Below are 16,154 nucleotides of genomic sequence, written 5' to 3' on the forward strand. Positions count from 1 at the left end.
GTAAGAAAATTAACATTTACAAATGTGCCTCGACTGGCAGTGCCTTTAAAAACCAGAAACAGGTACAATACAAAATTTGCAGCTCTACGGCCATCTTCTGTAATGAATCTTCAGGCTCTTTTTCCAGCCTGTACAACAGAAATAAGATACACAGGTCCTATTGGAGAATCTCAGGGCAAGCGGAATGGATTAAGTGTGGGAAAGAGGAGGTATACAGAAGAGAGGAATCTCACTCAGGACAACAGAAAGAGGAGAGTAAGGGTCATAAACGCACTAAGGAACATCAGATTTTGGGGGGAGAGATAGGGGGGATAAGGAAGAGGAAGAACATCTAAAGAATAAAAGCATACTGAAGACTAATGTGTGATTAAGGATAGTCTTACAAAAGCTTCGAGAGTGAAAAGAAAAAAAAAAGTCACCAGAGAAAAGAGGAAGGGCATGGAGGGCAGGAGGACAGAAGGCATCAGTGGTGCACTCATGCTAAAAGAAAAAAAAATTGAAGAGTGATGGAGGGTGAGTTAGCAAATATTTAGCTGGACTAACTGCAGGCACCAGAAGAAGTAGGTATGGGGATGAGGGAAGGCACCTCACTGTCTCTGTTGATAGGAAACTTCAGCACCTGGAACACTAGTGCTCTGAACTCAAGGGTTAATTCACTGTAATGCGAGGATACCTGAGTCAGTTTTCTTCTGCTACCAGGGCCTGAACTAGCATCTCTGTACGGGTCTGTGCTGCAGAGTCTAACTCCAAATTGTGAGACCCTGACCCAGCACAACACTGCACAAGCATGAAAGCCGAGGATAAGATCTTCTGATGCAAAATAAGGTATGGTGTTTCACCCCAGCCCACAGAAGATGCTCTTACCTGCATGAGCATGTAATAGATCCCAGCCACTCCATGGGCCGCTCCAACGTATTGCTTCCTGTGCCACTGGTACAACAGAGGACAACGCTCTGTTTTCCGCTCCTCCTTCGAAAAGTTTTTCCCCGATTCAATAATAGCATCTATTACCTAAGAAAAATAACACACCAATTCATTTGGACTTGAGTGTTGAGGTAGAAATGGATTTTTTCCTAAGTGATGGAATCCCTTATATTTCTAAAAGTAGAAATTTAATATATAAATATTTCTAATCACTTTTTTCCAGGCCGGCCTTCTGTGGTTCTGGTATCTGCAGAACAGTCATGCATCTTCCTCACACTTAATTCTCCTTCTTTTCACTTAATCACTTCCACACTTCTGTCTTAAGGTTTTTGGTAACAATTTCTCAACCTCAAATGCTCCACAACTAGTTATGGATTAGATCCACTTCCATGGCCTGTCTCAGGCCCAGCTGAGCAGCAGGGAAAGAGGGAAGAGATTGGAGGAAGGATGGGACTGAGTTCCCAGTTCCAGGTCCCTCTCCTCTCCAGCATCCCTCTCTTAATCCCTTGAATTACATGAAGGACTGATTGCAGTTCAACCTCACTGATGTTGTGGCACTGAAGAGAGAAAAGTACCTTACCTCTTTGATAACAGACTGTGGGACAGTGTCTGGACCGATTTCAGTATTCAGGTACAGCAAGGCATATAGGTAACCTGCTCTGCCATAAAGCAGCTCATCTGGAAGTTCAGCATCTGTGCTTATGACTGTCCTTTGGAGCTGCAACAACCTGTATCAGACAAGGAAGGTGGGGAGAGAGAGACCATACTGAACTACGTATTGCACAAGCCATCAATCAAACCAGAAGCCAAAGCCCCACCACCTCCCTTCAGTCATCCCCAGTTCAGCTGGCTGCCAGGTTTACACACAGGAGCTCTGCGAGCCTGCCATCCCTGACGGGCAACTCAGAGCCAGGTGAGTATCAGTGCAACTGTCAGGTTTTTGTGCAGACGGAAACATATATATGGGTGCAGGGTGTGGGTTGGATGAGGCTGGAGGACTGCTCCAACAAATAGGGAGCACCACACAGAGCCTGTGGGAATTTCAGCTAAGCAAGAACCCTTAATTGGAGACGTACAAGAGGAAAATAACAAACAAAAATACCCAACACCACCATTCAGCTCTCCCCCTCCCTAGACAACACGTCGTCTCAAATGTTTAGCAGCTCAATTTTGAAAAGGCCACTGCTATTATGCACAACGTTTTGCTTGCATTTAGCGACCAAAAAAAAACCAACCTTGGGCTCTCCATCGCAACTCTCATTTGCTCCAAAGAGACACCCTACTATTACTCCACCAGTCTGCATTAGAGTTGAGGTGGAGCAGAGATCTGTTTTCCTGCCCACTCCCTCCCTGTCTCTTCCTACCTTTTGTGATTAAATTGGCAATTAGATGAAACCACGGAGATGATTACATTTTAAATTGGAGGAGGGGGCAAGACAATCTGGATTGAGACTAAATTCAATTCCCAGATGCCCCCAACAGCTATTACTCAGCAGAAACGTTAGCACTACCATCATGCTGGAGCAAAAACACTGACTCCAATGGCTTGTTTATGCTGTCACTGCTTAATACTAGGGAAAAGCCACTCACAAAAAAAAAAAAAAAATATTTTCTGTTAAACTGTCCACTGTTAAGTTTTATTATTCGAGTCATAGAACTGGACAGCTACAAGGTAAAAAGTTAAAAGTGCAATCACAGATTACATTTTGACATCTATAATGTACCACTCAGCTGGTGTCATGAATATATTTGTAAACAAAAAAGGAAGAAAAGGAACAAATAATCAAACTAACCTCCTTGTCAATCCTCCTCCTAGAAGTGACTTTCCAAGCAGAGGTGAGACTAAAAGATTTATTGCTAATCTTATTTTGCTATGCTCATGCTTCGTGCCTTACAACAACACTGCTCTCCTAGCTGCATCCAAAATGACATGCCCAAGTTTACTGCCAGTTCTAAAAGCAGAAAAACCCAAACGTACCACTCATTTCAAAACTGGAATATTCATTCAGGAACAGCAGCAGAGATTAAGTGCACCAGGATTCCAGATTAGATAGAGATCAATCACATTTCCAAATATAAACCAGAATGCAGATGAGGACACAAGACCAGTCCGCAAACTCTGTCAGCCCAAGGTATGCTGCTGGACTGCTAGCAGGTGGATTGCTAATGCCGAATGCAAACCCCACAGGGCTCCAGTGCTTCCAGCCCTCGCCAAGACAGCAATCAACTCCATACCAGCAAAGAGACAGTTAGTTCTCCAAGGAAGCTCTACATCTAAATTGGATTTCTCAAGACATTTGTAACATTTAGATTACTTTGAAAGGGTCTGGAATTTTTTCAGGCTATCCTTCATACGCTCTGACCTAATTAAATGCCTTTGACGGTTCAGCAAATACCTCCTCTTTGTTTTATTAAAGCTTTGTTACATATCAATTTGATGTACCATGTTTCTGTCTAAATGCTTCCAGATCCCTGCAGTGTACATGTTTTGTAATGAATCTACAATTAAGACCCACCCTTTACAGAAAGTATCACATACTGCACAAGCACTACATATTGCCGATGACAAGCGTGCGGCTTTTGTTAAATATCACTTCAATGTGACAAAAGCAAAACGTGCATGCACTACAGATATGCCCAGGACATCCTGTTCTTACAGTGATAGAGAACTCAAGATAACCCACTAAAGATGAATCAAGTGTAAACCAGCTTTAAGAAAGATAAAGCCTATTTTGTATTCTTCTACTGAAAATGTATCAGGGGAGAAAGTGTCCCCTTTTTTTAATCCTGTCCTCCAAAACTCCACTTGCTAATGTTACTGAACCAATGCTCTCTACAAATGAAGGGCATGGCTTTTTCCACCATCAACCACTTACTTGGCAACACATTCTTTGGATTCACTGTCATTTTTCAGCTTGTGATAAACCACTGCACCCACTGCCAGTGGCCCAGCATCACCACAGAGGAAAGTAACTCTTCTGCCATTCAGATTCCGAAGGATTCTCTTCACATAGTCAAGAGATCGCTGCAAATGGCTCTGGTTTTTCGTGACACGGTACAGTTGCAGATATAAGAGGGCAATACCTGGAGCATGAAAGAAAGATATTTTCATTTAGTTGTCCTTCAAAGTATATCACATTCCCCTCTTCAGTGTGTCTGAACCAGTAACTCAAATGCAAACAGGTATTTGGGCAATTAAAACATGTCAGTCAAGGGTCCTAGCTCATGCAATGGGATGGAATTGGGCCATCTGTTTTTACTACATTTCAATTTGGATTATGACAAAAGTAAAAAAAAAAAGTTTGAGACTGAAGGCCAATGGCAGACTCACAATTTGCAGAGAACAAAGGCAATTCATGACACAGGCACCAATGCTTGGTGAAGAACTCACTGAATCACAGAATGGTAGGGGCTGGAAGGGCCCTCTGGAGATCATCTAGTCAAACCCCCCTGCCAAAGCAGGGTCACCTAGAGCAGGTTACACAGGAACACATCCAGGCGGGTTTGGAATGTCTCCAGAGTTGGAGACTCCACCACCTCCCTGGGCAGCCTGTTCCAGTGCTCTGCCACCCGCAAAGTAAAGAAGTTCCTCCTCATGTTGAGATGGAACTTCCTATGTTCAAGTTTGTGCCCATTACCTCTTGTCTGGGCACCACTGAAAAGAGCCTGGCCCCATCCTCCTGACACCCACCCTTGAAGTATTTGTAAGCATTGAGAAGATACCCCCTCAGCCGTCTTTTTTCCAGACTAAAAAGACCCAAATCCCTCAGCCTTTCTTCATAAGAGAGGTGTTCCAGTCCCCTAATCATCTTGGTAGCTCTCTGCTGCACCTTCTCCAGCAGTTCCCTGTCCCTCTTGAACCGGGGAGCCCAGAACTGGACACAGTACTCCAGATGTGGCCTCACCAAGGCAGAGTAGAGGGGGAGGGTGACTTCCCTCGACCTGCTGGCCACGCTCTTCTTGATGCACCCCAGGATGCCACTGGCCTTCTTGGCCACGAGGGCACATTGCTGGCTCATGGTCATCCTGTTGCCCACCAGGACTCCCAGGTCTCTTTCCACTGTGCTGCTCTCCAGCAGGTCAGCCCCCAACCTGTACTGGTGCATGGTGTTATTCCTCCCCAGGTGCAACACCCTACACTTGCCCTTGTTGAATTTCATAAGGTTCCTCTCTGCCCAACTCTACAGCCTGTCCAGGTCCCTCTGTGTGGCGGCACAGCCTTCTGGTGTGTCAGCCACCACCCCCAGCAGCTTTGTGTCATCAGCAAACTTGCTGAGGGTGCACTCTATCCCCTCATCCAGGTCACTGATGAATAGATTGAAGAGGACTGGACCCAGTACTGACCCCTGGGGAACACCGCTCGTCACTGACCTCCAACTAGACTCTGTGCCCCTAATCACAACCCTCTGAGCTCTGTCTTTCAACCAGTTTTCTATCCACCCCACTGTCCATTCATCTAACCCACACTTCCTAAGCTTCCCTATGAGGATGCTGTGGGAGACTGTGTCAAACGCCTTGCTTAAGTCAAGGTAGACCACATCTACCGCCCTCCCCTCGTCTATCCATCCAGTCATGCCATGATAGAAGACTATCAGATTAGTCAGACATGATTTCCCCTTGGTGAATCCATGTTGAGTACTTCTGATAGCTTTCTTTTCTTCCACATGCCTTGAGATGACGCCCAGAACAAGCTGTTCCATCATCTTTCCAGGGATGGAGGTGAGGCTGACTGGCCTGTAGTTCCCCGGCTCCTCCTTCTTGCCTTTTTTGAAGACTGGAGTGACATTGGCTTTCCTCCAGTCCTCAGGCACCTCGCCTGTTCTCCAGGACCTTTCAAAGATGATGGAGATTGGCCCAGCAATGACTTCTGCCAGCTCCCTCAGCACTCTCGGGTGCATCCCATTGGGGCCCATGGACTGGTGAATATCTAATTGATCTAATTGATCCCTCAACTCAATCCTCCTCAACCCAGGGGAAGCCTTCTTCTTTCCCCGTTACTTTCCCCAAAGCCTGGAACTCCTGAGGGCTGGGCTGAGCAGTAAAGACCAAAGCAAAGAAGGCATTCAGTAACTCTGCCTTCTCCGCATCCTCCGTCACCATGGCTCCTGTCTCATTCAACAGTGGGCCCACAACTTCTCTGGTCTTCCTTTTGCTTCCAAAATACTTGTAGAAACCCCTCCTGTTGAGCTTGACATCCCTAGCCAGGTTTAATTGGCTTTCCTTGTTTCATCCCTGCACGCTCTGGTGGCATTCTTGTAATCCTCCCAAGGGGTCAGTCCATTCTTCCACTTACTGTAAAGTTCCTTCTTCCACTTGAGCTTTTTCAGAAGCTCCCTGCTCAACCATGCAGGTCTCCTGTGTCCCTTGGCCAATTTCTTGCTCTTAGGGATGCACCGATCCTGAGCTTGGAGGAAGTGGTCTTTGAATATCAACCAGCTTTCTTGAGCCTCTTTGCCCTCCAGAGCCCTAGCCCACGGGATCTCTCCAAGCAGTTTCTTGAAGAGGTCAAAGTTAGCCCTCCTGAATTAAAGCCAAGGTTGTAATTTTACTTCTTGTTTTGTGCGTAGTACCCATGATCCTGAACTCTATCCTTTCATGATCACTACAACCTCGGGTGCCCCCAACCTTAATGTCCTCCACCAGTTTCTCTGTGTTTGTCAGTACCAGGTGAAGGAGCGCTCCTCTCCTTGTTGGCTCCTGTACCACCTGTGCCAAAAAGTTATCAATGCACTGGAGGAGCCTCCTGGACTGTGTGTGCCTGGCTGTGTGGTCTTCCCAGCAGATATCAGGGTGATTGAAGTCCCCCATGAGAACCAAGGCCTGCGATTGCGAGGCTACCTTCAGCTGCCTGTAGAAAGCCTCATCAGCTTCACCATCCTGATCAGGTGGCCTGGAATAAACACCCACAACAGTGTCCCTCATATTTGCCTGCCCCTTAACCCTTACCCATAAGCTCTCAACCATCTCTTCATCCACCCCTAGTGAGAGCTCGATGCATTCCAATTGCTCTCTCATGCAGAGTGCAACTCCACCACCACACCTCGCTGGTCTGTCTTTCCCGAAAAGGACATAGCCATCCATGACAGCATTCCAGTCATGTGAGCTGTCCCACCACGTCTCAGTAATTGCAATGAGATCGTGGCCCTGCCAACCACACACAGATCTCCATCTCTTCCTGCTTATTCCCCATGCTGCGTGCATTGGTGTATAAGCATTTCGGAGAGGGAGTCGTGTGTGTAGTTTTGACCCTTGAGATGTGGTATGCCTTCTGGCGCTCAGAAATACTGGCACACTGGCCCATGAGCGCTGAGCAACTACGCCCCGGCACCTTGCCAGCAAGCCCAGTACCGTCCCCACCCCGCTTCAAATCTAGTTTAAAGCCCTATCAATGAGCCCTGATAACTCTTGTCCTAGAACCCTTTTCCCCCTGGAAGTCAAGGTATTCCTGCCTGTTACCAGCGAGCCTGGTGTTTTGTAGATCGGGCCATGATCAAAGAACCCAAAGTCCTGCCGGCAGCACCAGGCTCGAAGCAGGCATTGATCCGCTGGCTCCTCCTATTTATCCCTTCATCATTCCCCGCAACTGGGGGGACAGACGAGAACACAACTTGCGCTCCCGATCCCTTGACCAGCCGTCCCAGGGTCTTGAAATCTTTCTTCATTGCCCTTGGACTTCTTTTTGTTACCTCGTCGCTGCCTACCTGAAAGGGCAAAAGTGGGTAGTAGTCTGAGGGCCGTACCAGGGAAGGAAGCATCCTCTTCACGTCCTTGACCCGGGCCCCAGGGAGGCAGCAGACCTCCCGATGTACCGGGTCCGGCCTGCACATTGGCCCTCCTGCTCTCTTCAGCAGCGAGTCACCTATGACAAGGACCAGCCTTTTCTTCTTTACTGCAGAGGTTTTGCTGCAGGGGGAGGTCTGACTAGACCTCGCTGACACCTCCAAGGTGGGAGAACTATCGTGCTCGTCATCATCCGGGTTCCTCTGCAGAGCACTGTACCTGTTCCATAATAGCACCCGGGAAGATGGGGTAGTTGCCGGGCAGTCTCGAGTGCGGCGTCTGTTGCGCCGTGCAGGAGCTTCCTGCCATTGCCCCCTGTCCTCCAGGTTACCACCTTCAGTTGAGGTGAGAGAGGATAGGGAGTTTTCTGTTGCGGAGGTTCTGTCTGCCTGCTGGGTTTCTGTCGTGGGATGCAGGATTCTACTCCAAGTATCTATCTCCCTCTCGCAATCCCTGATGCTCCTCAACCTACTTACCTCCTCCCTGAGCTCCACCACTAATCGGAGGAGATCCTCTACCTGGGCACATCTCTCACAGGCGTGCCCATCGCTGCCATCCAACACCAGCATAAGAGCAGGGCCCACCCTACAGCCTGGTGTCTGTGTGGCAGCACGTTCCCACAGGAGCTCCAGCTGAGAGGCCGCATCAGACCTGGTGGTTGTGGAGCTCATGGATGCCACGGTCTTCTTGCAAGTAGTTACCATCGCCACCTGGCCGGGTTGGCGGTCTTTCAGCGCTACCCTGCGCGAACTGCTGTGTGACTGGACTGGTGTGTCACGCCCTGTTTGGCCGCCCCCTTCTCCAGCCCGGGAGGTACACCCTTGTCCTGGTGCTCCGGGGTGGTTCCGCGGGTGACACCCAGGCAGCGCCCACTCGCCCCTTGCTTCCTCAGCGCCCAGCGAGGTCGCTGCGCTCCCGAAGGGCTTCTTTTATGAGGGGGGAGAGCGGTCCCACCCCCTGCTCGTTCACACCTGCCGCTGGGGGTGGCGGCCCCGCCCTCAGCTCCTCAGCTGCCTCCGTCCCCCCGAGGTGCCGGGTACCGGCTCGGCCTGGCCGCTTTTCCAGGCTTGAAAAAGCCTCGAAAACGAGCCCCTAGCCAACCCTTTTTTGCTGCGATTCCCTTCCCCAGTGCGGACTTACTGGAGCTGCACTGAAGACCCAAAAACTTGGGCTAACAACCATGCGTACGACCGAGTACACTGACTGTACAATACTCATCTATTCCATGCAAGAAGTGAGTTATTTTCCATTTGATTTGTAAAAGGATTTTTTGAGGAGTTTTTGCATTCAACTTGCCAAGTCCTTTATAACCCTTAAATGTACTTCACAACAAGATTATGAGCTTCTACAAATTAAGCTGGTTTGTAAAAGCCAGAAAGCAAACAAGTCCTCAGAGAATGCCGGAAGGTAATATCAAGCTTCACTCCATTAAACTCATTACATAGTTTTACATTAAAACAAAACAAACCCGAACCTTAAAAATTGCAACAATGTAGACTGAAGAAAGGGAAACAAATCCCTCCCGGTGGATGTCTGTTGGCCAATTTCCAGCACAAAGGTACAGAAGCAAAACGTTTACCTCCAGACCATAGGGCATCTCAAACTGGTTTCTGAACAGGAAGAGCTCTCTCCTGAACCACAACTAAAGCCGAGTCCACGCAAGACCCACTGAGCTCCACAGAGAGGTTACCCGAGGAGTACAAGAACAGCAGCGCCACAAGAGTGCTGGTACATCCTCAGATGTTCTCCGGTCTGGCTTTGAAAAGGCCATCCATCTCTAGACGAGGCCAAGAGGAGAGCTGCAGAGATTGGTTAGCCCAATTCAGCAGCACAGAAACTTGCGGGCTATTTACTGGGATTTCTGTAACCTTTTTTATGTTGCAGCAAACGTGTAGATATCCGGGCTTGATCAAAGGATGATCAGAAAAGCAGCCGTGAGGCCCAGTTTATCCAATCCTTCCTTTTTCGACACCCTTAAAATGGCTCCTCGAGGATGTCTGGCACATAAAAGAACACTTGTATAAGCAAGATGGACTCTAACATGAGTCCTGTGATTGTTACATGCAAACAGTATGTGTTGCAAGATTTTAAAGAAGTTTCACAAAGCACAAGCTCAGGACTGCACTGCCAAAAAGATTTGTCTAGACTGGGTACGTAACAAATAGGGCACTTGTTTTCAGCATTGCTTTTACCTTCTGATTTGCACACTAGCAAAATGGTGCATGGAGCAAGTTCGGGGAGAAAGTATTTGCACCAAGTATTTTAAAAGCCAGGTCATTTATATATTTTTATTCAGAGTCATTTCCACAGGAGCCTTGAAAGAAGTTTATAACTTGGAACCAATGTAGCTGGCGATCCTGCTAGAGGATGGAAAAACCCCACTCTCATTAGACTGAGTCACTTGTTCATCTATCTTCTCGTTTCAGCTAATCATGGCTGTGTTACTTTTAGCTTATGACTCATTTTCAGCATGCTCTGATTTATCAGCCGTAACTTCAGTTGTCAGTCAGTGTCAGAACACAGCTCCCGGGAGCCGTTTTGTAATGTCAGTGCGAGAAAGCCCACCACTGGAGATCTTCTGCACTCACTTAGCAGCCACTCACTTTCAGACCTTGAAACACATCTACTGTTTAAGTCTGAGTTGTCTAAAACTTCCCCACCCATCCACCCACAGCACCATCTGTACAGAAACATCAAGAAGAAAGCAATGAAGTTTTACCCTTTCATTGCCAGAATTAAGCCTGAGCACGGGCAAAGCCTGGAGAGTTTTTCCAAGCTGTTCCCCCTCACGACACGAAGATAAAAGAACAGATGTCCTCAGGGCACATTTCAAATATGCTGTGCTAAAAGCATAAGTATGCCTGAAGCGTGAGCTAAACAGAGCAGGAATAGAATATGCCATTGTAATAGCAAAGTGGCACTTAAGAGGCCTAGACAGGAAAGCGTGTTGGCAGCTTGAAGAGCAGTGGCCGCATCAGGCTTGACAACTGCAGGCTCTGCCTAAAGGATCAGAAGGGCTCATTCACATTTGGACAGCATCAGTGATGCAACACTAAAGGAACAATGGTGCCTAGCAATAACCGGCGCTCACACAGGCCTTTTTATCTTCAGGAACTTCACAGTCTTGCAACCCCACCTCCATACTCCCCCCTCCTCACACGTTCTTTTACCATTTCTGTACAGACAGAACAAGCACAGCCAAACTATCCATATTCCAGATTTTAAGGCTGCAAGCTCCAGGGCACAGAACAGCCCCCCCACTACCTACCCCCCGCAATGATTAGAAGAGGTTGTTAGCATTAGACAACTGCTAACTAATAGTCAGTTGAACAGAAAAAGGTGAAAATAACTCATTTTAAGAAAACTTTAAAGAAACAAGAGGTAAGCAGAAAGAAAGAGCAGCCTTAGAAAATCCATTCCTTTTGCAAGACAAAGATCTCCATACACAAAATCCAATTATCTCTCTGTAACTTTGTCTGCTGAAGTCAACGGAAGTCATTCCAGACAGTAATGACCAAGGGTCCAGGGTTAAAAGAAACCAACTCACACAAATCCCTGTATCAGAGGATTTCTGCCAGTCCTCTGAGAATATCAGGACCTCCTCCTATGAATAAACCCAATTACGTCATTTAAAAAACACACTTCATTCAAATTCTAGCTTTCTCACCAGTCCAGCCAGTATAGGCAGAGCAGTCATGTGGATCTGCCGTCTTCAGCCCTTCCTCCATTTGTTGCAGAAGGTCCTTGATTTTTGCCTGGATCCGTTTTGAGAACCGAGCACTGACCTGAAAACAGGAGACAAGAGAAAGGGAGCGAGTCAGAAAAGGAAAGAATCCAAGAATGAAAACTGTCTGCTCCGCTTACTCATTTGGGAAAAAAAACCACAACCAATCAAAGAAAAAATAACTAGGGAATACAGCAATCAGCAGTGTCAAGGTGCTTCATTTTAAGTGTGTCCCGCATAACGCGTTCTGATTACACATTAGAGTAAGTTACTAGTATCTACATTAGACAGAAATTATCTGGGGATGCTTTAAAGTCACATGAAGAGCAGCTATGGACACTGCGACAGTATGCAATTATATGCTGCCTCTTATCTCAGGCTTCTAATACAGTAAGCAGAGCTTCTCTGAGCTGAGTAAAAGGTAAATAGTAGCAAACAGAATACAACCACCTGCTGCTGCTCCACGGGCCAGTACTCCATCTAGGGTCCTGGTACCAAAACCACGTTATGGATGAACACAACACAGTGAACGTACAAGCCCCCTGTTATAGGTGCTTGCTCTCATCACAAGGTCCCTGCACGTTCTTTGTGACACTATGGAGCAGGAAATAGCTAAAGGAAAATAAATGCTCATATATGAGAAAACCAAGTCCAAGTCAGGCCATCATCTTTAAAGATGTGCTGAATCACATCAGCCATGATGTATTCACATCTCCTTCTTAAATCCAAGACTTTTTTTGCTGTCCCAGCTTGTGATTGCCACACTGAAGACAAGTCACATAAATGCCCTTCCTCCTGCTTTTTGCTCTTTCCTGTCCCTAAAACAGTATTAGGATTGACATGCTTTATCATGAGAGGAGGTTGTTAAATGCAGTGACGTATTGAAGAACAACTACCTGAAAGAGAGAACTAGACAAAAGAGGATGAGTTAAAGCAGCTTGGCAGCTTAAGCTCACTCATGAAGGTGAAGAAACAAATCTTTGATTTTACACATTGCTTGCTTTTACTTTTGACCAACAAAAGCTTACACAGATGCTATATATGAAATGTAACAGAGGACACTTTACTCTTGCCAACATTTCTCTCTCATTAAGTATACTGTATGGGAAGATACATTACCGATTACTCTCTTAAGCCTATGGAACATGGAAATAGTCAATTAACTATACTTTATTGCCCTATTAACTTCATGGGAAAAGAGTATTCATGAAGTCCCTTCACAAGATGATTCTACATTTGAGTGGGAGCATCAGGAATGACAATCAAAAATTATTTTTTTTTATTAAACAGTATCACTTATTGATCAGCTTTTCCTATTAACACATTTATTAAAAACTATTTTATAAATTTAAATAGAGGTTAAGGGCTAGGCTTACTTATACCACAATTTATCTACTACAGAGCTAAAGAAGAAGAAACAAAAAAACTCTTTCTTTCCTGGGCTATAGGAAAAGCTTTTTCATTATCAGATAATTGCATCACCCTGACAAAATAGTGATGTACATAAACCTTGTGCCACCCAAAAATATTTCCTGAATGTGTTTTCCATCATTTACAGAAAGCACACATCACTGGCCACCCACATCCTAGTTATCCAGGAACAGTCAGATGAGAAACTCTCTAGGAACAGGAGTAACGGTTTTAAACGGAAAGAGAGTAGATTTAGGTTAGCTATTAGGAAGAAATTATTTACTGTGAGGGTGGCGAGACACTGGAACAGGTTGCCCAGAGAAGCTGTGGCTGCCCCATCCCTGGAAGTGTTCAAGGGCAGGTTGGATGGGGCCTTGAGAAACCTGGTCTAGTGGAAGGTGTCCCTGCCCATGGCAGGGGAGTTGAAACTGGATGGTCCCTTCCAACCCAAACCATTCTATGATTCTGTGAACATGGAAGCCAACAGAGCTTCCCCACCTCGCAAACCAAGAGCCACAACACAGTGGTCATCAGAAAAATGGCATTATGCAATTTGGCTACTTGTCAGCTTACACTGAGAATAAGCTACTGTTTTCTAAACAGTGCTTGATCTCCTTCCACCTCTTGCTTCCCAAATAACATCAAATAACATCTGGAACAAATCAGATCAGTGAAGGCTTAGTTTGATGTTAAACACATCTACATTTATGTTTTGTTTTTTTTACTGGAGAAGGAGAAATTAGTTCATTAGGAAGGTTCGTTCTCATTTGATTACAAGACATCTCAAAAGGGATTCAGCTAAGTGACTGGTCCTGGATGCCACCATGCAACTGATTACTCAAAATACACCACACTTTGTACTCTTGTTCATAGCGAAAATTCAAATACATATCAGTGAATTCAAACATCCATTCAACACATTCAGAAATCAGAAAGGTAATAGGAATTAACACAAGTCCTCTGACACACCAGAATTATCCAGGGTCAACAGTTCAAATCTATTTTATGATGGTAGGATAAGGAGGGAGAAGGAATTTGTGGCATTTTATCTCATGTCGCATGTGTACCACTCTGGGAAGGAGGTAGAGCCCTCTTAACCTTCTCCAGTAACTCTAGAAATAGCAACCAAACACAGCAAGCACCTGATGTCTATTACTCTTTGGCCTTAATATAGCGTTAAGCACCTTTTTGTTAAGAAACTGCACCATGCACACACAACACCCCCCCACACACCCTTTTGACTAATTCAGTGAAGTCTCAACACACAGCAAAACCTTTCCGAAGGGCAGGGCTTCTCTCTTTCAAAAGACAACTATGCCAAGGCTAAGGCATATGGTGAAACAGCATGAGGATACCCACGCGGATGCATCCAGGCATAGAGCTCAGCTTATCTGACAAGAGTGAACTAAGGTTTCAGCCTCCTGGTTTATTTAGCTACTGCACACCACAAGCAGGCTGGTTATCTTTTTGTTCTGACAATACCTCTGCTGTTACCAAATCCAGACATTTTTTTATCAAACACCAGATCAAATTACTTTAGAGGCAGGAAGGGAGTACTAGGACATCAAGACACTTAGCTTCTGCTTTGAAACCTCGGTCCCATACAAATAATTCACCTAAGGTTGGCATATCCCTCTCTTTAAGATGGGAATTGTAACTTACCTATCTTGATTCAGTGCTTGTAAAAGCATATAGAAAAGGATTTTTAAATTATTATTAAAATTATTTGTCAGCCCAAACAAAGCTACTCCCAAGCTTACACCAGTGTGAATAGGTTATGAGTGGCAACAAAGTTTTCCTCAGCTACCTATTCCTCCACCACTGCCTATTTTTTTTCCATTTGCTCCGAAGCTTTCACAACCGAGCACTATTCATTTGATAAGATTCCACTATAAGCTTATAACAGATGCTTACATGCACAAGAATAACTTAATTACATAAAGAAATGAATGTTGGAAGGTGGCTTTAGAAGATTTATAAACCTCCTTCAAGGAATCTTATGGCAGCATTACAGCTGAGCATAAAGCACGTTAATTCCTGTTGAGCACAATTGATTTTCACGAGAAGTGTATTAATTTCACGGAATCACGGAATCTTCAGAGTTGGAAGGGACCTCTAGAGATCATCTAGTCCAACTCCCCTGCTAGAGCAGGATTGCCTAAAGCACATCCCTCAGGGCTGCATCCAGGCGGGTCTTGAAAATCTCCAGAGAAGGGGACTCCACAACCTCCCTGGGCAGCCTGTTCCAGTGCTCTGTCACCCTCACTGTAAAGAAGTTTTTCCATGTATTTGAACGGAACTTCCTATGTTCTAGCTTGTGCCCATTGCCCCTTGTCCTGTCGCTGGGAACCATTGAAAAGAGCCTGGCTCCGTCCTCCTTAAACCCACCCTTTAGGTACTTGTAAACATTAATAAGGTCCCCCCTCAACCTTCTCTTCTCCAGGCTAAAGAGTCCCAGCTCTTTCAGCCTTTCCTCATAAGGGAGGTGCTCCAGTCCCATAATCATCTTGGTTGCCCTACGCTGGACTCGCTCCAGTAGTTCCCTGTCCCTCTTGAACTGGGGAGCCCAAAACTGGACACAGTACTCCAGTTGTGGCCTCACCAGTGCAGAGTAGAGGGGGAGAATGACCTCCCTCGACCTACTGGCCACACTCTTCCCTATGCAGCCCAGGATGCCATTGGCCTTCTTGGCGACAAGGGCACACTGCTGGCTCATGGATAATTTGCTGTCTACCAGGACCCCCAGGTCCTTCTCCTCAGAGCTGCTTCCCAGCATGTCCGCCCCTAACATATACTGGTGTTTGGCATTCTTCCTTCCCAGGTGCAGGACCCTACACTTGCTTTTGTTGAACCTCATTAGGTTCTTCTCTGCCCAGCTCTCCAGCCTGTCCAGGTCACGCTGGATGGCAGCACGGCCCTCTGGAGTGTCGGCCACCCCTCCCAGCTTGGTATCATCAGCAAACTTGCTGAGGATACACTCGGTCCCCTCATCTAGGTCATTAATGAATATATTGAACAAAATTGGTCCAAGTATTGACCCCTGAGGGACACCACTCGTTACAGGCCTCCAACTGGACTCTGTGCTGCTGATCACAACCCTCTGAGTTCTGTCACTCAGCCAGCTCTCGATCCACCTCACTGTCACCTCGTCTAGCCCATACTTCCTCAGCTTCCTAATGAGGATGTTATGGGAGACAGTGTCAAAAGCCTTGCTAAGGTCAAGGTAGATGACATCTACGGCTCTCCCCTCATCCAGCCAACCCGTTATAACATCATAGAAAGCTATCAGATTGGTCAGGCATGATTTGCCCTTGAT

At 46.2% G+C, this 16,154-nt stretch overlaps 1 protein-coding gene across 1 annotated transcript in view; it reads right to left on the bottom strand.

The window, feature by feature from the left end:
• LANCL2 (LanC like glutathione S-transferase 2) overlaps nt 1-16,154 on the bottom strand; it is a 40,374-nt gene that overhangs the window by 14,401 nt on the left and 9,819 nt on the right. Inside the window, exons 2-5 of the mRNA XM_074575642.1 lie at nt 11,372-11,489; nt 3,801-4,008; nt 1,505-1,652; nt 865-1,011 (exon numbers count right to left, since the gene is read on the bottom strand). Coding sequence (XP_074431743.1) covers nt 865-1,011; nt 1,505-1,652; nt 3,801-4,008; nt 11,372-11,489 — 621 coding nt within the window. The remainder of the gene's footprint in view (nt 1-864; nt 1,012-1,504; nt 1,653-3,800; nt 4,009-11,371; nt 11,490-16,154) is intronic.

The sequence above is a fragment of the Larus michahellis genome, chromosome 2 (genome assembly GCF_964199755.1).
Source record: "Larus michahellis chromosome 2, bLarMic1.1, whole genome shotgun sequence".
Lineage (NCBI taxonomy): Eukaryota > Metazoa > Chordata > Aves > Charadriiformes > Laridae > Larus > Larus michahellis.